The sequence below is a fragment of the Anolis carolinensis genome, chromosome 3 (assembly GCF_035594765.1).
Source record: "Anolis carolinensis isolate JA03-04 chromosome 3, rAnoCar3.1.pri, whole genome shotgun sequence".
Taxonomy (NCBI): Eukaryota; Metazoa; Chordata; class Lepidosauria; order Squamata; family Dactyloidae; genus Anolis; species Anolis carolinensis.
The window spans coordinates 9380957-9402983 of record NC_085843.1 but is presented as its reverse complement, the minus strand read 5'-3'; the positions used below and the strand labels follow the sequence as shown (position 1 = coordinate 9402983).

Below are 22027 nucleotides of genomic sequence, written 5' to 3'. Positions count from 1 at the left end.
ATTTACCTAAAATAATCATAGGAGAATTCTTCTAGGGTATATGGCTTCATCCGTTCCTCACTGTCAGACATCACCAACTGAGCTGTCCTTATGACATCCTGCCTCTGGTCTGGAGTCATCGTGACCAATGCCTGGGAAAAACAAATAAAATTTTTAATTTGTGGTGTGTTTGAGAGACAGTGGTAGAAGTGATGTTCTGTAGATCAGGCACGGGCAAACTTTAGCCCTCCAGGTGTTTTGGACTTCAACTCCCACAATTCCTAACAGCCGGTAGGCTGTTAGGAATTGTGGGAGTTGAAGTCCAAAACACCTGGAGGGCCAAAGTTTGCCCATGTCTGATCTAGAGTGATAGAATTGTAAATCTATGCACCCTCTCCCCCATCTTTATGTGTAAGGATTTCATTTGTTTTTCTTTTCCTTAGCATAGGTTTGAGCATTTTAGAAAGTCGGAGAAGCCTGCCCGATAAACCCCTTCCACGCAACGCACCACAATCTCCAACGCAGGCATGGTGACCGTGGGCAGGACGTAAACCGAATCCGTTGGGAAGTCTCCTTTCTGCTTGGTCCTCTCATTGATCCCGTTGGCCCAACCAGAGTTCATCACGTTCTCTCCGGTGTCCTGGTCCAGAATAATCAAATCTCCTTTGAGGAAGCTGAGGAAACCAGATTCTTCACCCACTGCAGGAAAAATAATAAGCCAATGTGGCACTATTTTAGAATTAAGGAAAACGAAAGAGTTTCTGTGCCCAACCATCAAAAGCTTGGCACACGGAGCATCAGTAACTGTTGTGACTCAGCTGGAAGCTGGAAGCTGATGGGGATTATGGGATTCAGGTTCAGGATGACTCTGATGGGAATTATGGAATTCAGGTTCAGAGTGTTCCTGTTATAGAAGATGAGGAACAGGGAGTCTTTCCCACAGCAGGGAATGGTGTTGATGATACTGAAACTAGCCAGGTGCAAATCCAGAAAAGGAGGATAGTTCTCAGTCTGATAGCCGCCAGCAGATTGATGCTAACGAGCTGTCTGGCCTTGACAAAATGGAATCTTTCAATCGAGCTGGCCGTTTGGAATTCACGGTTCGAAGGAGTGTTAGAATAGCAAACAAGAAGGAGGTCAGAGGCCAAAGAAATGCTTTCATGCTATGCAAAGGGTATTAAAACAGTGTGTTGGGAGACAAACCTTTGTCAAAGCAACTTCTCGCTCAAGTCAAGAAGCAAGCTCTCGTTTTCCTGGATTATCTTGCAGCCTTTGTGTGTTCATGTTCATGGGACTTCGTCATGCCTTAATGGAACCTTGTTTATTCCTTATGATTTCTTGGATTATTCTTTGAAGCCTTGTTTTGCAACAATCTTTTGGAACTTTACTTTTGCTTTTTAAGAACTGTTTATTTTCTATTTCCTAATAAACTACAAAAGACTTCAACCTGTGTGCAGCCTGGTGTATTAAGCAAGGTGAAACTAGCCGGAGGTGCGACAGTAACTTGCACTTAATTTCACTCAGTAGGACATGAATACAGCTGTACTCTGACAGTGTCCTCTATAATTTATTGAAATCGTTCTTAACACCACTCCAGGTATTTTGGACTTCAGTTCCTGGAACTCCTGACAGTTTGCCAAGTTGGTGGGGGCTTATGGGAATTGAAGTCCAAAACAGCTAGAAGACCAATGGCTGAGAGTTTCAGGGAAGGAAGGAAAGAGAGAGAGAGAGAGAGAGAGAGAGAGAAAGAAATTTTAAAAAAGTGTTTAAAGCCCTAAGCCACCTAACAAGAGGGGATGGAGGGGTCTTAGTGTATCCTGCCCTATCTCAGGAAATCAATGTTGCAATTTCACCAGAATCCTAAGGAGCGATGGTGATGCAATGGGTTAAATTTTTGTGCCGGCTGAACTGCTGACTTGAAGATTGGGTTGCTGACCTGAAGGTTGCCGGTTCAAATAAGCGAGATGGGGTGAGCTCCCATCTGTCAGCTCTAGCTTGCGGGGACATGAGAGAAGCCTCCCAGCTGTCCCCTGGGCAACATCTCTGTAGACGGACAATTCTCTCACACCAGAAGCAACTTGCAGTATGTTCTCAAGGTGCTTCTGACACAATTTTTTTAAAAAAAACAAAAACAGAATCTTCACTGTCAGCTCAGTTTCCTTACTAGGATTTGGGTTGTCCTGGAGCGTGACAACGTATTTCGATCTCTTCCTCAGCCCTTCCAGAAACGTCACCACAAGGTCCCGGATGTCCTCTGCGTTGTTGGAAGTGAATGTGTATTCATCTCCTTTGATGGTGGCCAAGGTGAAGCTCTGTCCCTGGAGCTTCCCTCCTCTAGAAGAATAAAGGATAGTAAAAAGGTTGCAACTCAAAAACCTCTCAGTACAGCACAAATGCCTGCACGTGGTGATATGCTACATCTGCACTATGCAACTCCCAAGCAGAATAGCAACATGGCACAACAGATGTGAAAAACTGGATGCTTTCGTACAATGCTCAGTTTGCTCTGCACCATGTGCTACTACAGTGCCCAATGTGCAATAGCAAAGAACAAGATTGCAGTATGTAGACAATCATTCTCGAACTGTCAGCTGCCTCTAACCTAGCAATTTTATTCAAAGTGTTTAATGCCAGTGCTAATGCTTTTTGCTTTTTGGTGTGTTTCTTTGCCAAGTACTTTTGCATTTTTATTCAGAATTTTTTTCTTTTTTATATAAATATGGATATTTTAGCTTTGTTTTTTTCTCTCTCTCCCTTTTTGATCCTTTTTAAATCTCAGTTTTCCTACTTTCTATACAATCAAATGTTCTCACTCTTTCGATGTTAATTTACTCTATTTTATAAGGTAAAACTTCAATAAAAATATTTTAAAAAATAATAAAGAAAAAAAAAGTCCAGAAATGTTGAAGTCAAAGAGGGTAATAGAAAAATGTTGTATTAGAACGCTTTACAGACTGAAATTCATCTTCTCACATTAGAAATATAAAAGGTGTCATGTACATCTTTATCTGGCATGAAGTTTTCATATTGATATATTAAAAGTATAGTTTATTCAGAAAAAAAAGATTGCAGTATGTAAACTCTGTTGCTATTGTGGTCAGCCCATTGCACTGTGCTGAATAATTCATCCCATAACTCATATATATCTTGCCAAATAGGTGTTGAGCAATGGCATAAACATCTCTTATATGTCCGGATGCCCTTTTTCAAGTGTTGTTGGGCTTGGTATTCCCTTCCTCCCTTTGCACTACAACAAAACCCTCTTTTGGACTTAACGTAAACCTCTCAAAACCACTCTGCATGGTCATTCCATGCTCTCCATGCAGAAAAAAAGCAAGATCTCAGATGGCAAGATAACCAGATCTGTATCAGGGATCTCACAATTTCAGTCATCATTGTGCATCTGGAAAATCCTTCTCCTATTGTGCCTGTTTGCTGGGAAGGATTGAATGACCATGTGGGGTGGGTTCAAGGGCTTTATAGTGACGTTGGGGAAGGGTCCATATCTCAGAAAAGCGCAGATCCACATGTGGATATTTACTCTATGCCGAGAGGGTGTTGCACTGAGACTATTCCCAGATTTTTCCCACCAAAGTGTTAAAAATGTACTTCTATTACCTGGGCAAACAAACCCAACCTATAATAGCAACAGAAATCCATTAGGAAACAATAACAATATTAAACACATGCACCAACTGCTGGTGGCTTTTCTTCTAAGGCTCTTTGTCTTCAAAGTATTGCCATATGTTCAGTCTTAGAAAGAAACAACAAATCAATTGAGTTGCATCCCTGGGACTATGAGCTTATGTCAATTTCCTTACAAAGTTTAGGGTTACATGCATCAGTCCGATACATGGCTTCATCCCATGAATTTTCCCATTACTTGATAGTTCATCACCTTACCTGCTGCTGGAGACAGCGGTGATCTCTGGAAAGGAAAGTTCCAGAAGGACCTGTTCCTGTTCATCTACAAAGTACACTCCCGTCCAATTCACAGCTACTATTACATCATTTTTGGGAAGGCTAGGACCTGTGATTAAAGAAGAAAAAACAGAAATGAACAGTGTTTGCAACGTCAGGTTTCTGGTGAAAATATTACAATTTCTGAAGAAACTAGCCACAAAAGTCATCCTGAGAGCAAAAAACAAAACAAAAAATAAAAAACCCAAAACCCATCTGTATCAAGTACAAAAAAGATATATCTTTTACACTGAATATATTCCAGAGTCATTGTGAGACTAATGGAAATACAAAATGCACTTTGATTCCTAGAGTGTGCCAGGAATATGGTATAGTAGTTAAGGCAGAGAATAATGTATCACAGTCTTTGGCACCAGTGTCCATCGCTCACTGCCTGTCCTGTTTTGTCTTTCAAGAACAGCCTTAAGACACTATGGTAAGTAAATGAAAACTGCTTTACTTCAGCAAAACATAAAGTACAGCACACTCAGTGAAATAATGCAAAAGAAAGCCAGGAAGTCTTACTTCAGACAAAGAAACAGCAATAAATCCAGATGCAGACTTGGAGCAGGCACACAGAGAGTGAAGGCTTTAGAGTCGGTTTGTTACCAGCAAGAGCTGGCTGCACCTGCTTCTGCTTTTATAGCCCTGGGTCCCCACACAACTGCTAGGGCAGTTCCTCATTACTCAGCCCCATTTCTGGCAGCTAATCTAGCTGAACGACATCTCTGCTCTGTTTTCTTTCACCTCTCCTGGAATGAGGGTACTAACAAAGTCTCCTCCTCAGACTCCAACTCACCCTCAGATTCATGAACACTTTCCTGCTCCCCTTCCTCTTCTGAAGAAGAGGAATCCCTGACACTGCCCTTGCAAGTGGGTTACCTGAGAATTTGAAAGCTTCATAGAACCTGGAGAACAGCAAAGGCCACTTGAAACGGGCAAAATCCACCACTTCTTCCTTGACCTTTTGGGGGTCTGTTCTCTTCTGGGTATAGATTCCCTGAAAAGAAGAAGAAGAAGTAGAACTATGATCCAACTTCAATCATTATGGTTTCAGTGTATGGAATGTTTGGATTTGTAGTTTGGAGAGGCAGTAGAACATTCTGGCTGATAATTCTAAACAATCCTGCCTAAACTACCAATCCCAGAATTCTATGAAATGTTGTCCTGGCAATTAAAGGTGTAGTGTTAATGTTCCGCTGGCTCTTCAACAAGCTCTCACTGGTCACATTGAGAGAAAAACCCGAGCTGCTGACCTTTTTGTGGGCTGCAATGATGAACTGAGCCCACTTTTCAATGGTTTTCGAAGGCGTGATCTCTCTGTCTGGGATGTAGGAGGGGATCAAGTTCAGGAGCCGCTCCAAGACCATCTCGGACCCATAATCCACGTAATATTGCTGGGAAGCCAATTCTGCCAAGTCTTCTTCCTGTGTAGAAGGCATTTGGAATAAATTTAGTAAGGAAAATAAATCAATAAATATTTGTTTTCACTTGCATTGTCTAATTAAGACGGAGCATGTTTATCTTCTACTGAGGCAGCATAGTAATTTAACCACTGTGAGAGCAATCTTTTGTTTTTAATGGGTGCTGATCTCCTTCTAAACCAACATCCTTGCATGGTAGGGAGGTTGATTGTAGGGCTCTTGTTTTCTAACTCTCTAAAGAGTAGAATCTGTTTTATGATTCTACTCTTTTTCTAAATGCATAAACAATTCTGCGACCAACACCCACTAGGGCAGAACTTTCCAAACACTTTTTAGATTGGCATCATTTTGCAACACAGTAATTCAGTTTTACTAGCAAACAGTAGGTTAAATCAACCGCTTATAAGTGATACGGACTCAAATGTAAATGGATGGGAACACAATATATCTCAGGAAAACCTTTATGTTTAGTGCACTATATTAATTGGCACCTTTGCATCATAAGAATGCATGAAAGCTGGTATGATTTATTTCACACAGATTCTTTTGCATGGGCATGTTCATGTTCACACAGGAGAGCTTTAAGACAAACCTCTCTATTTTTCCTGGCTACTGGGGTGTAAAGTCACACACAGCGGTGGTATGACTGAATGAATGCCCCGTGCCTCACCAAGACAAAGTAGCCATTGAGTATTCATTTTTGACATGAATTTTGCTGGCTCACTCAGAACACTTCTTCAAGAAGGTCACAATGGCCACACCAAAGCCAAATAATCTAAGTCCAATAATACAAAATCAGTCAGGAGGACACCAAAACACAGATGAAAGAGCAAATGAAGTAACAATCCAAGTCAGTTTCATGCAGAAGGGAAAATATATACATACTAGCTGTGCCCAGCCACGCGTTGCTGTGGCGAAGTATGGTGGTATGGGAAATAAAGTATTGAGGAATTGGTGGTAGTTAAGGTAAAGGGTAAAGGTTTCTCCTGACATTAAGTCCATTATAAATGGGTTATATAGCTGTGTGGAAGGGCCTTGAGTCTACACTGCCATAGAATCCAGTGCAAATCTGATAATCTGTATTTTATAGGCAGTGTGGAAGAGGCCTAAATGAGGCCTAACTCTGCCTGTCCCCTGGGCTCCTGGGCTGACTAGGAGACCAAGTGGGCGGAGCTTAGCCTTCTAACTGGCAGCAATTGGATAAAAACAATTATTCCTCTCCCTCTAATTAGGACTTTATTTTTCTTTTCTTTTTGTTGTATGAACGTAGAGGCATGGATGAGGGGTTGTGCTGCCAAATTTAGTGTTTCTGGGATGTGTAGTTTTGCTGTTTTGTCCTAGGCCGAAATTTCATTACCCTTTTATATATATAGATAGAAAACCAGTCCATGGTCAAAACAATTTATGAAGTACGTAGAAAAGCTCCAAGATGTTCCTTGGATGTTGCTACTGTGGTGGATGAAATGGAATGGAAGGTTTAATGAGTCCCCTTCAGTGGAGATAAAGTGGGGCATAAATAAATATAACAATACTATTTATTTATGTATTTATTTATTTATTTATTTATTTTCTATTTATGTATTTATTTATTTACTTACAGTATTTATATTCCGCCCTTCTCACCTCGAAGGGGCCTCAGGGCGGATCACATTGTACACATATAAGGCAAACATTCAACGCCCTATAACATAGAACAGAGACAGAGACAGACGCAGAGGCAATTTAAACCTTCTCCAGCTTCCAGCTTCCTGAGTGTATGCTTGATTCCAGCCACAGGGGGAGCAGCTGCTTCATCATCCACTGCGACGGCAACTTCCTCATTCCAGTGGCGGCTGGATGATATTTTATGGTGTCATAAATTAGCCTCCCCACATATAAGTGGTACCTAAATTTCCTACTTGATAGATGCAACTATCTTCCGGGTTGCTTAGGTCAGCAACGAGCAGGGGCTATATTTTATTTTTAATTGTCAGGTGCTCACCCCGACATGGGCTGGCCTTGAACTCATGACCTCTTGGTCAGAATGATTTATTGTAGCTGGCTGCTAACCAGCCTGTACCACAGCCCGGCCCCCGAAAGTACTCGGTCATGGAGCATGGGGTATGCCAAAACACTCGAAAGTTCGGAATGGTATAGTACAACCCATTTGTGTGAGTCACAGAGATCACAAAAAAGAAATAAAAAACAAAATGTTTCAAAATGAAGACAGATGAGTCGTGGAGCCAATGCAATCTAAATGAACAATCATACCGATTATACTTAACCAACCAAATTTGGATCTGTGATGCAACAGTCATGTCTGTTTGGTGTTAGGGCTTTCACTTTGAATGAGCAAATGTTTTCATTCCTATTGATTTATATTCCAGTAAAAATCACCCAAGGGACACCTATTCACAAGAAGCACCCATTGTATGGGCAAACCTTGGCCTTCTAGGCTGTTAGGAATTGTGAAGGTTGAAGTCCAAACCACCTGGAGGGCTAAAGTTTGCCCATGCCTGTATTAGTATGTCTCTGGTTTTTAGGGGCCAACAACTTACTTTATCACACCGATACTCTCCAAATTTCACTCCTCTCACAATCTGCTGATAAATGAGGTTTGTGGCAACGTTGTCTTCGTTTGGGTTGTGCCAAGGCGTGAAGATCTCCTTCCTGAAGAAAAGCCTCCAAGGAGCATTGCGTTCCTGGGCTCCTTGCTCTTTGGCATATTGCTCACACTGAGATACAGCGTCCATCACGTGGTCACTGCCACTTCCGAGGGAAGAGACCTGGGAAGGGGAGAAGAAAGAGCTCAACTTCTAGCCTCTAACAATTGGTGGCTCTCCTATGAAGAAAGCGCTTTCTGCGGAGAGCAGTTTTGAAGCTCAAAACACCTTGAGTCCTCTGAGTGATGGATTATGATAATGATGATTATATTTATTTATTTATACCTTGCTTTATCTCTCCTGCACGTAAAGTACACTACAGTCATCTAAATGGGATCCAACTAAGGCATGGACCACCGTGGCCAGATCTGGCTTCTCAAGGAATAGGCTCAGTTAGCACACAAGTTTTAATTGTGCAAAGAATGGACTCCTGGCCACCACTGACACCTGGTTCTCCAGGTTCAGACCTGAGTCCAGGAGGACCCTCACACTGTGAACCTGTGTATTCAGCGGGAGAGTGACCCCCATCCAACACAGGCTGGATCCCTATTCCCTGATCTGTCTTCCGACTAACCAGGGGCACCTGTTTTGTCTGGATTAAGTTTCAATTTGTTTGCCCTCATCCAGTCAATTACAGATGGCAGACACCGGTTTAGGATCAGGACAGCTTCCTTGGCATTAGGTGGAAAGGAGTAGTAGAGCTGGGTGTCATCTGCATATAGATGACACCATACTCCAAAACTCTGGATGACCTCTCCCAGCAGTTTCATGCATGCGTTAAACAGAATGGGGGGCAGGATGGAACCCTGAGGAACCCCACAGGTCAACGGCCAAGGGTTTGAGCAGGTGTCCCTCAGCACCATCTTCTGGGTATGGCTCTTGTTGTGACTCAGCTGGAACCTCAGATTGATGAGGATGATGGGATTCAGGTTCACAATCAGGTTCAAAATGTCCCTGTTGTAGAAGATGAGGAACGGGGAGTTCAAGTTCATTTTCCCACAGCAACGAATGATGTTGTTGATACTGAAACTAGCCAGGTGCAAATGGACTTGGGAAAGGAGGACAGTTCTCAGTCTGATAATGAGGCTCAGCAAACTAACGAGCAGGTTGATCTTGATGAAACAGGTTCCTTAGATCGAGCTGACCGTTTGGAAATCAGGGTTCGGAGGAGTGTGAGAATTGCAAACAAGAGGGAGGTTAGAGGCCAGAAAAATGCTTTCATGCTTTGCAAAGGGTATTCAAGCAATGTGTTTGGAGACAAATCTTTGTCAAGGCAACTTTCGTTTAACCGAAAAACAAGCTCTCGTTTTCCTGGATTACCTTGCAGCTTCTGTGTTCATGTTCTTGAGACTTTGTCATGCTCTATTGCAGGGGTCCCCAAACTAAGGCCCGGGGACCGGATGCGGCCCTCCAAGGTCATTTACCTGGCCCCCACCATAAGTTTTATAATATAATATTTTTATATCATTTTAAATAATATAATATATTGTATATACATATAATATTGATAATAATATTATAATGTTATGCAATATAATACTGATAATACCATATAATAATATTAATTATATGATATATATTACATATAATATTACAGTATAGTGGTATAGTTCAATATATATAATGCTAATATTGTGCTATGCTAATAATATAATATATTGTATGTACCTACAGCTGCTCTGAGTCCCTTTCGGGGTGAGAAGGGCGGGATATAAATGTAATAAATAAATGTAGTAAATGAATAAATAAATAAATAATTTTAGACTTAGGCTCGCCCGAAGTCTGAAATGACTTGAAGGCACACAACAACAACAATCCTAATTCACTTTACTATCTCATTGGCCAGAAGCAGGCCCACACTTCCCACTGAAATCCTGATAGGTTTGTGTTGGTTACAATTGTTTTCATTGTTGTTGTTGTTTTGCACTACAAATAAGACATGTGCAGTGTGCATAGGAATTTGTTCATTTTTTCCCCCTCCAAATGATAGTTCGGCCCCTCCACAGTCTAAAAGATTGTGAACCGGCCCGCTGCTTTAAAAGTTTGAGGACCCCTGCTCTATTGGGACCTTGTTTACTCCTCGTGGTTTCTGTATTTGTTCTCTATGACTTTGTTTTGTAACCATTTTTTGGAACTTTACTTTTGCTTTTAAAGAACCTTTTATCTTCTATTTTCTAATAAACTAAAAAGACTTCAACCTGTGTGCAGTTTGGTGTATATAGCAAGGTGAAGCTACCCTGAAGTGTGACAGCCCTCCAGGAAGGACCAGAGTCACTGTAAAGCAGTGCCTCCCAGTCCCATCCCAGCAAGGTGGCACAGAAGGATACCATGGTCAATGGTATTGAAAGCTGCTGAGAGATCCAGGAGAACCAAAAGGGACACATTCCCGCTGTCTAGGTCTCTGCGGAGGTTATCCACCAAGGCAACCAAAGCTGTCTCTGTTCCATAACCTGGCCTGAAATCAGATTGAAATGGATCTAGATAATCCATTTCATCTAGAAATCCCTGGAGTTGGGAGGCCACCATACGCTCCAAGATCTTGCTTAGAAAAGGAAGGTTGAACACCAAACCTGATGCCAGTCAGGTTCTGGCTGCTTGGAGTAAACACTCCCCAGAGAACCTCAGTGTCCTAAGATTGGACGGGAGAAGGTGATCCTGTAAGGAACTGGACTCAAACCATGTAGGGCTTTAAAGGACAAAGCCAACACTTTGTACCTTGCCCAGAAATTAATATAGGTGTGATATGCTCTCTCCTGGATGTTCCCATAACCAATCTGGCTCCAATTTCAACTAATTGGAGTTTCTAAACTTGGTGCAGACGTAGCCCAATGTAAAGCACATTGCAGAAGTCCAACCATATCAGGCTTCTCCCACATATCCTTTAGTGGCTTACCTTGTCGAACAAAGCGATGTACAGTGAAAATCCAAAGTGGTCCTTTAAGCTGATTTTGTCAGCCAAAGAGTTACAGAGCTCTTTGGCTGTTGTTGCTGAATCCGTCAGCAGAGTCTTTGTCGTCCCATCCATAAATGTAACAGGCAACATGATTGGCTTCTTCGATTTGGTGGCCTATGGGGGAAAAGCAAGTCATTAGATAAAAAAGGAAAGACAAAGAAAGAAAAAGCTATGGATTACAACATAAGCTCTAAGCTTTATTTAGTGAGAGCCTGTCAAAAGTGAGATAGGTGCATGATTTATTGTTTTCTTCTTCCTCAATCTCGCCTTTTGCACCAAATTGATTGTTCCAGAGCAGGGGTCCCCAAACTAAGGCCTGGGGGCCGGATGCGGCCCTCCAAGGTCACTGACCTGGCCCCTGTCCTAAACTTTAGACTTAGGGTTGACCTAAGTCTACCTGGTCTTTGGAGGTCTCTTTGCTTACTTATGGCCTTATGAGATCGTCTAGATGGTCTTTGAGGGTCTCGTTGCTTAGCTACGGCCTTATGAGGCCATCTAGATGGCTTTTGGAGGTCCCTTTCCTTACCTATGGTCCTATGAGATGGTCTAGATTTATTTATTTATTTATTACAATATTTATATTCCGCCCTTCTCACCCAACAGGGGACTCAGGGCGGCTTACAATAAAACACACATATAAAAATTGTACAATGCAATATAAAACAGTTAAAAATTATTAACTTACATCGAACATTCATAAAACACATTCTAAAATACAGATGGGAGTGTTCAATTTTAAAGGACTGGGTCTGTTGATTGAGCGTACATAATAATAATTAACGCTGCTAATTGTTATTCGAAAGATGGCCTTTGAGGGTCCCTTTCCTTACCTATGGTTTTATGAGATTGTCTAGATGGCCTTTGGGGGGCCCTTTTCTTACCTATGGTCTTATAAAACCATCTAGATGGTCTTTGAGGGTCTCTTTCTTTATCTATGGTCTTCTGGTGGCCTGATGAGATCATCTCGATGGTCTTTGGAGGTCTTTTTGCTTACCTACGGTCTTATGATATCGTCTAGATCAGGGGTCCCCAAACTAAGGCCCTCCAGGGTCATTGACCTGGCCTCTGTCCTCAACTTTAGACTTAGGGTTGGCCTAAGTCTGAAACGACTAGAAGGCACACAACAACATCAATCCTAATTTTGGAGTATTTCATCATAGTCTGGCCCCCCAACAGTCTGAGGGACTGTGAATCGGCCCTCCACTTAAAAAAATTGAGGACCCCTGTTCCAGAGGCTAGCTATGAAAATAAACCCATGCATAGCTGAGTCCTTATCAGTCGAATAACAGAGTTTTATTGCACAGTCTGACCTTGTGCCTCTCAATATTTAATAAAATTTCTTGACTCAGTTTTCATCCAAACTCACAGTGGAGGCTCTTAATTTTGACACGTTGCTTTTTGTACAGCTATATACACACACATCAGGTTCCCCTGATGTCTTATCAATCATGCAGAAATATACTCATGATGGTAACATTTATCAGCAATAGATGTATGGTGAGAAGCAAGAAAATAGTGGCAAGAGAATCATAGCGAGAGAAAGAGTGCATACCTGCTGCTCTTATTTATAACCACTGTTCCTCGTCATCGGCCAGGGACAAAAGTGGATGATGCAGCTCTCATTATACCTATCACATGGTCATGACTCAGCTTCTTAGCATGTCCCTTCAGTTCTACATCACCACCTACTTAACCCTTTAGTAGGTGTGTGACCACATGTCTATTAGAACTGTATTTGTTGGTGTATTTTCTTGTTAGAGGGAAATGTTAGATCAATAGTTTGCTGTTTGGATTGTGCATCGGTGTTCCAGCAGCAGAGGAGTTAATCACAAGCCAGCTTGATTGATAGCCTGCAAAGCCAATAGGTCGAGGCTTCCGGACTCAACAGCTTGGACAGAACATTCATCATCGGGAGTGAGTGGAATGTGGGAGTCGCCTGCTTGTGTTGTTCGCAGACGCTCAGCAAAAAGAGAGGACATGCTTTACCCTTGCTAGGGAAAGCATGAGTCCTAAGAGCGATGGACTTTGTAATTGTATATAGATGTATATAATAAAGCCTTAGAACCGACAAACGACACCAGTCGTAATTCTGCTGACCACTGGGATCAGCAGAATTACGACTGTGGTGTCGTTTGTCGGTGCTGTTTTCGCTGGATTCTTAAGCGGTCTGACTGGAGAGGAGTTGGTGAGAGTCCAGACTCACCAATAAATCAGGGTGTTTCGGAGTTAATTAATTAACTAACCCCCTGTCAGTATTTTCTAACCAGTTTTGTACAATAGGGTTACAGCCAATGCATTCTTGTCTAACAGTGCATTATCTATCTAACTGAGCCAACATGGCATAGTTGTTGTATCCCAGCCACAGGCTGGCCAGATTCTAGATGAAGATGGAGGGGATTCTGGGGATTCTGGATTTGGGATTCAAGATCATCAGTCTGAGGCAGAAGCTAGCTCAGACATGCAGTTGCAGGATGAGCTGCTGATTCCAGGAGAAACAGATAACGGTCAAGCTGACATGAGAAATATTGAGGGAGAGACTTCAGCCTTGGAAAATAATGAGGATGACGGTTTAGCTTCTGACCAGCAGGTGCAAGATAACGAGGACTTATCTAGAGAGGACCGTTTGTCTTGGATGGGTTCCCAGGTCCGTAGAAGTGAGCGTTTGGCGCGCAAACGTGAATCTAGCTGTGGGAAGAGGAATGCATTCCTAAGTTGTTATTAAAGCATGCTTTCACAGGCTATTCCTTGTCAGTGCAATTTCATCGCTTCCTCTGTGTGGAAGTTCTACCTAGCTAGCGTTCTTGGATTTTTGGGCCTTGTTCTTTGGACTCTTTGCCTTGTGGTTTATCTTGGATTCTTGGACCTTGTTCTTGGACTCTATGGACTAATTCTTCACCTTGTGGATTATCTTGGATTCTTGGATCTTGTGCTTTGGACTCTATGGATTAATTCTTGGCCTCATGGATTATTGTTCCTGCTATGCTTTTTGAACCTATGGACCTAGCCTTTGGATTAAATAGACATTTATGTACTTTGCGAATCTCTTGGACCTATTGACTCTTTCATTACAACTTTGAACTACCTTTTGATTGCTTGCTTGATTTATATTCTGCTTTGCTTAATAAAAAATTCAAAAGACTACCTGTGTGTCTGACTGGGTATCTATAGTAAGGTGAACTTAGCCTGAGGTGCGACAATAGTGAACTGTTTATGGTTCTTGACCTATTTCAGAGTTTCACATTTCAAATAATTAGTAAATGGATTGAACTCCACACTTTTCTCGAACAACAATGTGCTCTACCACAGAGCTGTGGCTGGTTACTCCCTATAAGAGCAATTCATCACAGGAGCATTCCTCCTCCCAAAGGTGTGCCAGAAGAATGGCATCACCACTGTTCATGTTTGCTTTCTTTTTTACCTGGAGTTCCAACCAACTTGGCGGCTGAGTCCTGGTCCCATTGGCGAAGGTCCTCCTCAGTCTCTCTTCGCAATACGGAGCATAACCAGGAGGGCCTCCGTTGATGAAGTTCCTTAAATACTAAAGTCAAGACAAAATGTTGCAATGAGAACTTTCCATTTCTGTATCAGCACACTTTAGGAATAGATCCAGATTTCAAAATGACTCAGAACAGGCAACAAATGCATGAGTTTATCCCTCACAGGTCCCAATGCTCAACCACACAAACTTTGCACCAACTGGCCCAAACTGAAGCATGATGTCACGTCTAGTTTCATCAGTACTTTTTCTGAGGTTTCTATAAGAGGTGCAGGGGCGAAAGAGGTCCTCCACCCTGCTCTGCGTTCCCCATCCCTGTTTTACCTTGACAAACTTTTCCGAAGGGGCGAAGCATCCGACGCATAAAGACACAAGGATCCACCCTCGGGCATGGCTGCTTTTCGAAGGGTTTTGGCTCAGCTGTTTGCAGATCTGGCAATAAATTTCATCCCTAGTGAGAAAAGAAGGGGATGTTAGATTACACGCTGATTAACGCCATTCATTTGCAAGACCCATGAAACAGCAGCTGTGTAGACATGTCAAATTATGGGTGTTGACAGAACAGTACACTGGGAAGAATATATATACCGTATATACTCGAGTATATAAGCCGAGGCATCTAATTTTATCACAAAAAAACTGGGAAAACATTGACTCCAGTATAAGCCGAGAAACCAATAAAATTACATTAATTGAGGCATCAGTAGTTTAAATGTTTTTGAATCTTTACATCAAACTGTAATTTAAGGTATGACTGTTCAACTCTGTTTAAATCATTGTTTTCATCTTCCCTTCTGCATTAGCATACCGACACAGAAGTGGATTAGGAACTCATTGCACAGGTAAGTTAAGGCACCATGGCACAGTCAAGGGTTGTTGATGGGTTTTTCCCATCAATAGCAAGGGATGGATTTGCCATTTTGGACATGACAGACTGGCAAAGCATTGTGCATGGTGTTGCAGTGGCGCAACTGGTGAAACAATTGAACTGTTGAATCTGCTGACTTAAACGTTGGCAGTTCGAAGCCGCAGGTCAGGGTGAGCTCCCGCTGTTAGCCCTAACCCATGCCAACCTTGAAGTTCAAAAACATGCAAATGTGAGTAGATCAATAGATACTGCTTCAGTGGGAAGATAATAAAGGCACCCATGCAACCATGCTGTCAACACGACCAACAGGCTCCTTGGCTTGGAAATGGAATTAAAGTATCTCCCCATGGCCAGAGCTGAGCACAGTCTCCAAAAAGCCAGAGATGAAAGGGGAAGCCTTTATCTTTGTTCTGTGCATTTGTATGTTATTGTTATTTCCACTGCATTAAAGGCACTGAATGTTTGCCTATCTGTGTATGTTGTCATCCGCTCTGAGTCCTCTCAAAGAGATAGAGCTGAATATAAATAATAATAATAATAATAATAATAATAATAATAATTATTATTATTATTATTATTATTATGCAATAGGGGCCTCCAGTGGCGCAGTGTGTTAAAGCGCTGAGCTGCTGAACTTATGGACCAAAAGGTTGCAGGTTCAAATCTGGGGAGCGGAATGAGCGCCTGCTGTTAGCCCCAGCTTCTACCAACCTAGCAGTTCGAAAACATGCAAATGTGAGTAGATCAATAGGTACCGCTCCGGTGGGAAGGTAACAGCATTCCATGCAGTCATGCCAGCCACATGACCTTGGAGGTGTCTACGGACAATGCTGGCTCTTTGGCTTAGAAATGGAGGTGAGCACCAACCCTCAGAGTCGGACATGACTGGACTTAACGTCAGAGGAAACCTTTACCTTTTATTATGCAATAGGAACTGTCACCACAGGTGGTGGTCCTGTTTCAATTCCTGTTTGCCACCTCTGTGCAATATAGTCCTTATTCTAGCACACAGCCTGTCACCATTGATCTCCCCAAAGGGAATTGTGCCATTGCTCATACATATATGTATGTATACATAAGTATACTGATTAATAATGCCCACAGAAAGTATTTCTTCTTTTCACACTAATATCTAACCTTAATCCTGGCCTGAGGATGCCATTACCAATAATGAAATGGAGCTTTTCCAAATTGGAGGTGGGTCGGTCCTCAAGCATGCTGTTGCCCTGGACGGTGGACTCACCATCATGAAGGCGTTTGGTCACCTGGCAAAACAGAAGGAAGAGGTCTTGGGTTCTTCTCTGGGAGAAAGGCAGCATATACATTAAATCAAAAATATATCATAAATTTGGTAATGTATACATATGTGGCCCCGGTGGCGAAGTGCATTAAAGCACTAAGCTGGAGACCGAAAGGTCCCAGGTTCAAACCCCGGGAGCAGCATGAGCGCTCGCTGTTAGCTCCAGCTCCTGCCAACCTAGCAGTTCGAAAACATGCCAATGTGAGTAGATCAATAGGTACCGCTCCGGCGGGAAGGTAATGGCACTCCATGCAGTCATGCCAGCCACATGACCTTGGAGATGTCTATGGACAACGCCGGCTCTTCTGCTTAGAAATGGAGATGAGCACCAACCCCCAGAGTCGGTCACGACTGGACTTAACGTCAGGGGAAACCTCTACCTTTACATATGTGGCAATCATGAAGTGACAAATAAGATAGGTTCTAAAGGTATGGTCTTAAGCTGAATTTGTTTGTAAGTTGGAACAGGCACATGTTTTAAATGTAACCCCAGCCATCCATATATAAGCTTATATGTGTGTGTCTGTGTGTATGTGTGTATACACACACACACACACAAGCTTTGGCTAACATAGGGTAGGGTTAACACTCCTGTGGTGTTTCCTTTGTAGTCACCAAGTATGGGCAAGATGGTGAATTTTTTTTAATGATGATGAGATTGTAGAAATGTGCTTTTTCCTGAGTCTACTGGGAAGAGCACAATTCTTCCCTTTCTTCTCCTCTCTGTCTTGCTGAGTTAAGCAAATACAAACTACTTTGACACTTTGATTCGGTTTGCACCAAAAGAAATAAGCTAAAGACAAAACAGGAATGTGGGAGAAGGAAACCAGGACATTTTAAAAACAAGTGGGATGACAGAGGAATAACAGAGACCGTCCCTGCCAAATAAGAACAGTTTGACATTGGGGAATATTTTGCTCCTCTTGTGTTTTTAACCAGGGTATTTGGCACCATGTTGAATAGGGAGTTAGACAAAGGCGCTATTAATGGGTCAGGTGTATTGAATGGGTATACAAGTGCACTACTGCTCACCTCTTCAGTTAACTTGGATTTCTTTTTGAGCGTCAAGGAGACCAATTTGTGGCGTACGCTGTTCTTCTTGTGTCCTTCTATGTGAGCACTCTGCAAAGACAAGAAAAATTGTCATATTTCCAGGGGATTATTTTCAGGAAGGTGGTTATTTCAATTCCAAAGTTTTGTAAGTGAAGTTGTGAAAAGAGGCCTGCTGATAATTGCCAAACAGAAATCAGAAAGAGGATACCCATGCATTCAATAATTGTGCAGAATACACTAAAGGCACTGGATGCCATCTGAATTTGGAAGCTAAGCAGGCCCAGCCCTGGTTAATACTTGGATAGGAGCCCAGCAACGCAAACCAGTATTTTAGACTATATTTCAGAGGAAGTAACTATTAAAACCATCTCTGAGAATTTCTTGCCCAAGAAAACCCTATGAAATTCATTGACTCACTTTAAGTCAAAAGGGCATCCATACACACACAGAAAAGGGAATTTCACAGATAGAAATATTTCCTGCTGAAATCCCCTTTCACACAACCATTAAAGGAAGAGAAACCCTGTCCCTGGCAACCTCAGGCCTGCTCAAACAAGAGCTTGCAAGTACAGTAGAGTCTCACTTATCCAACATAAACGGGCCGGCAGAACGTTGGATAAGCGAATATGTTGGATAATAAGGAGGGATCAAGGAAAAGTCTATTAAACATCAAATTAGGTTATGATTTTACAAATTAAGCACCAAAACATCATGTTATACAACAAATTTGACAGAAAAAGTAGTTCAATACACAGTAGTAATTACTGTATTTACGAATTTAGCACCAAAATATCACGATGTATTGAAAACATTGACTACAAAAATGCATTGGATAATCCAGAACATTGGATAAGCGAATGTTGGATAAGTAAGACTCTACTGTATTACCTTTTCAATTTGTAGCATTTAGTTTTTAAATGTGCAGGGACCCGATTCAGACTAAAGCTATAGCTGCCTTGAGTCCCATCTTGGGAGAAAGACATGTTATCTATACACATAATAAAAGTGAAAATATGTATGGCTGTGTGTGGCTGAGTCGTCCACTTCCAAGCTCTCACTTCCATAAACAGCTATAGCTTCCACTACTCAGGAGACACCAACGGCCCTCCCTCCGGTGACATTGCAGGTTATACCGAACATCATGAACAAGTCCAATGTCCTCCACAAACACCATACTGCCCATCACCCAAGAGAAGCCTTCCATAAGGAGACAATTTCATTCTAGATTTTCTGTTTTTTCCTCCACCACAGACATCCCAGTGTTTATAACTCTTTCCATTGGTGTGGAATTTGCATGGCCCCACCCACTGCCTCCCCCATAAGCCTTTCCTATTATTTTCTATGGCTCACAGCAAATAGTGGAATTGATCAGCAACTGAACATACTAGAGCAGGGGTCCCCAAACTAAGGCCCGTGGGCCGGATGCAGCCCTCCAAGGTCATTGACCTGGCCCCTGTCCTAAACTTTAGACTTAGGGTTGACCTAAGTCTACCTGGTCTTTGGAGGTCTCTTTGCTTACTTATGGCCTTATGGGATCGTCTAGATGTCTTTGAAGGTCTCTTTGCTTAGCTACGGCCTTATGAGACCATCTAGATGGCTTTTGGAGGTCACTTTCCTTACCTATGGTCTTATGAGATTGTCTAAATGGCCTTTGAGGGTCCCTTTCCTTATCTATGGTTTTATGAGATTGTCTAGATGGCCTTTGGGGAAACCTTTCCTTAACTATAGTTTTATGAAACCATCTAGATGGTCTTTGAGGGTCCCTTTCCTTATCTATGGTCTTCTGGTGGCCTTATGAGATCATCTAGATGGCCTTTGAGGGTCCCTTTCCTTACCTATGGTCTTATGAGACCATCTAGATGGTATTTGGAGTTCTCTTATGGTCTTATGAGATCGTCTAGATCAGGGGTCCCCAAACTAAGGCCCTCCATGGTCATTGACCTGGCCTCTGTCCTAAACTTTAGACTTAGGGTTGACCTAGGTCTGAAATGACTTGAAGGCACACAACAACAACAACAACAATCTTAATTTTGGACTATTTCATCATAGTCCGGCCCCCCAGCGGTCTGAGGGACCGTGAACTGGCCCTCCACTTAAAAAGTTTGAGGACCCCTGTATTAGAGAGAGAGGTTTGGGAAGAATGCACCATGATTTATACGAGTTGTAGGTACTGTGTTGTATAGTTCACCTGCAATCTAAGAGCACTCTGAACTCCACCAATGATGGACTTGGAACTAACTTGGCACACAGAATCCCCATGACCAACAAAAAATACTGTCTGTCTTTGGAGGGATTTGTAGGAGTTGTGGTTCACCTCCATCCAGAGCGCACTATCAACCCAAACAATGATGGATCTGGACCAAACTTTGCATACATTGACTTTTTCAGATAACCTGGGCAATGCTAAGTAGTACCCAAGTTAGTAAATATATAAATATTACTTCAGTCATTAGATAGGGAAAAGTTTCACATACCTCTCCTTCACCTTGCAGGGCTTGGAGCTCCTTTTTGTACGTCTTCTTCCCCAACGTCTCATATATTTTGGTCATCACTGGAATCTTCTCGCTGCCGTCACTCATTGCTGTGTGATATTTTGGTTCGGGAAGGTCCCCCATGAAGCGAAGGATTGTAATCCACACTGCAAGGGCTGCCTTTTGTTTGTTTGTTTTGGGAATAAAAAATGTTTTATTGGAAACTGCCATGGATGACGGAGAGAACATATGAGTCAGACAGCTAGACAAAAGACTTCTCCAAGAAGAACAGAACAATCATAGAAAACTTCTAACTTCACCCAGATACATCTAAATCCAGTGTCGTCAAGACTCAAAAGACGTGATCCAATCATTGGATTTCAATAGACAGAAGAGGAATGATGAAAATGTCTATGTGAGTATAACCCATGGTATATTTCTATGAAGAGCTAAAATGGAATAACAAAGGATTACCATATATACAATCCCTACTGGCTGTTAGGGATTATGGGAGTTGAAGTCCAAAACACCTGGAGGGCTGATGTTTGCCCATGCCTGGTATATACAATAGTCTGGGTTATTCCTGCCAAATTGGGACAGTGAAAGGGTATGTGACATGTTGTTTTCTACCAAATGGGTCATGGAGACTCACCAGCTGGTCTCCTTCATCCTCATGATACAGGAGCGGCTGCTTGAGAGGCCGGCGAATGTAGGTGTGTGTAGTTGTGCCTTGGAAATATGTGGCGGCAAACTTTGCAAACTTGTACTCAGAGAGGTCTTCCTCCTCTTCCTCGGGCAAAGGTAAGGCCGTATCCAGATCATCTTCCTCCAGCTCTTTTGAAACCCTCTCAAGATCCTGCAGAGAAACCATTCGTGATTTAATTTGACCCAGCTATAAACTTCTCACTTCACTGGTAATTTTATGGCTTTCTATAGGCGAATAGATGGAGAGTGGAATATGGCATATAAATGGGCTGTAGCACAGCTGGTTAATCGGCAGCAGCAATAGATCACTGAGGGCCGGGCTGTGGCGCAGCTGGCTAGTAACCAGCTGCAATAAATCACTACTGACTGAGAGGTCATGAGTTTGAAGCCCAGGTCGGTTAAGCCCCCGACCATTAAATAGCCTGGCTTGCTGTTGACCTATGCAGCCCCGAAAGACAGTTGCATCTGTCAAGTAGGGAAATTTAGGTACGCTTTATGCGGGAGGCTAATTTAACTAATTTACAACATCATAAAACTGCCAGCAAAACACGAGGAATGGAATGAGGAAGTACAGCCACTACTGGACAGTGAAGCAACAGCTCCCCCTGTGGCCGGAATCGTGAAGCTGGAAAAAAAATGTTAAATGCCTCTGTGTCTGTCTATATATATTGTTTGTCTATTGCCATTGAATGTTTGCCATATATGTGTTCATTGTAATCTGCCCTGAGTCCCCTTCGGGGTGAGAAGGGCAGAATATAAATACTGTAAATAAATAATAAATAAAATCACTGCCGACCCGAAGCTTGGCGAGTTCGAAGCCTGAGTCAGATTGAGCACACAACCATTAGCCTAACTCACTGTCCACCTAAGCAGTCCGAAAACAGCTGTGCTGTGAGTAGAGAAGTTAGGCATTGCTTAAGTGGGGAGATATTTTAGGACAGCATAAAAATGCCGGCAATCAAAGAACAAGGAGAGAAAACGCTATGATCAAAAAAAGGCTCGTCATCATAGCAGATGGAGCGACAACACCCCCTTGTGGCCAGAATTGAGCATAACCACCAGGTGCTGAAGTTGGAAAATGCCGAAATACCTCTATGTCTGTCTGTCTGTCCTGTATGTATAAACAGCACTGAATGTTTGCTGTGTATGTATGCATTGTGAACCTCCTTGAGTCTC

General features: G+C 42.4%; 1 protein-coding gene across 5 annotated transcripts in view; it reads right to left on the bottom strand.

The window, feature by feature from the left end:
• Positions 1-22027, bottom strand: part of myo7a (myosin VIIA) — a 160267-nt gene that overhangs the window by 30600 nt on the left and 107640 nt on the right. For all 5 annotated transcript variants that reach the window (XM_062974492.1, XM_062974495.1, XM_062974493.1 and 2 more), the window contains 14 exons: positions 20799-21002; positions 20150-20326; positions 17655-17744; positions 16460-16587; positions 14779-14905; positions 14377-14496; positions 10899-11072; positions 7901-8128; positions 5196-5366; positions 4822-4939; positions 3883-4009; positions 2144-2313; positions 488-678; positions 7-131 (listed from right to left, as the gene is read on the bottom strand). In XM_062974492.1, the coding sequence (XP_062830562.1) occupies positions 7-131; positions 488-678; positions 2144-2313; positions 3883-4009; positions 4822-4939; positions 5196-5366; positions 7901-8128; positions 10899-11072; positions 14377-14496; positions 14779-14905; positions 16460-16587; positions 17655-17744; positions 20150-20326; positions 20799-21002 (2150 nt within the window). The remainder of the gene's footprint in view (positions 1-6; positions 132-487; positions 679-2143; positions 2314-3882; positions 4010-4821; positions 4940-5195; positions 5367-7900; positions 8129-10898; positions 11073-14376; positions 14497-14778; positions 14906-16459; positions 16588-17654; positions 17745-20149; positions 20327-20798; positions 21003-22027) is intronic.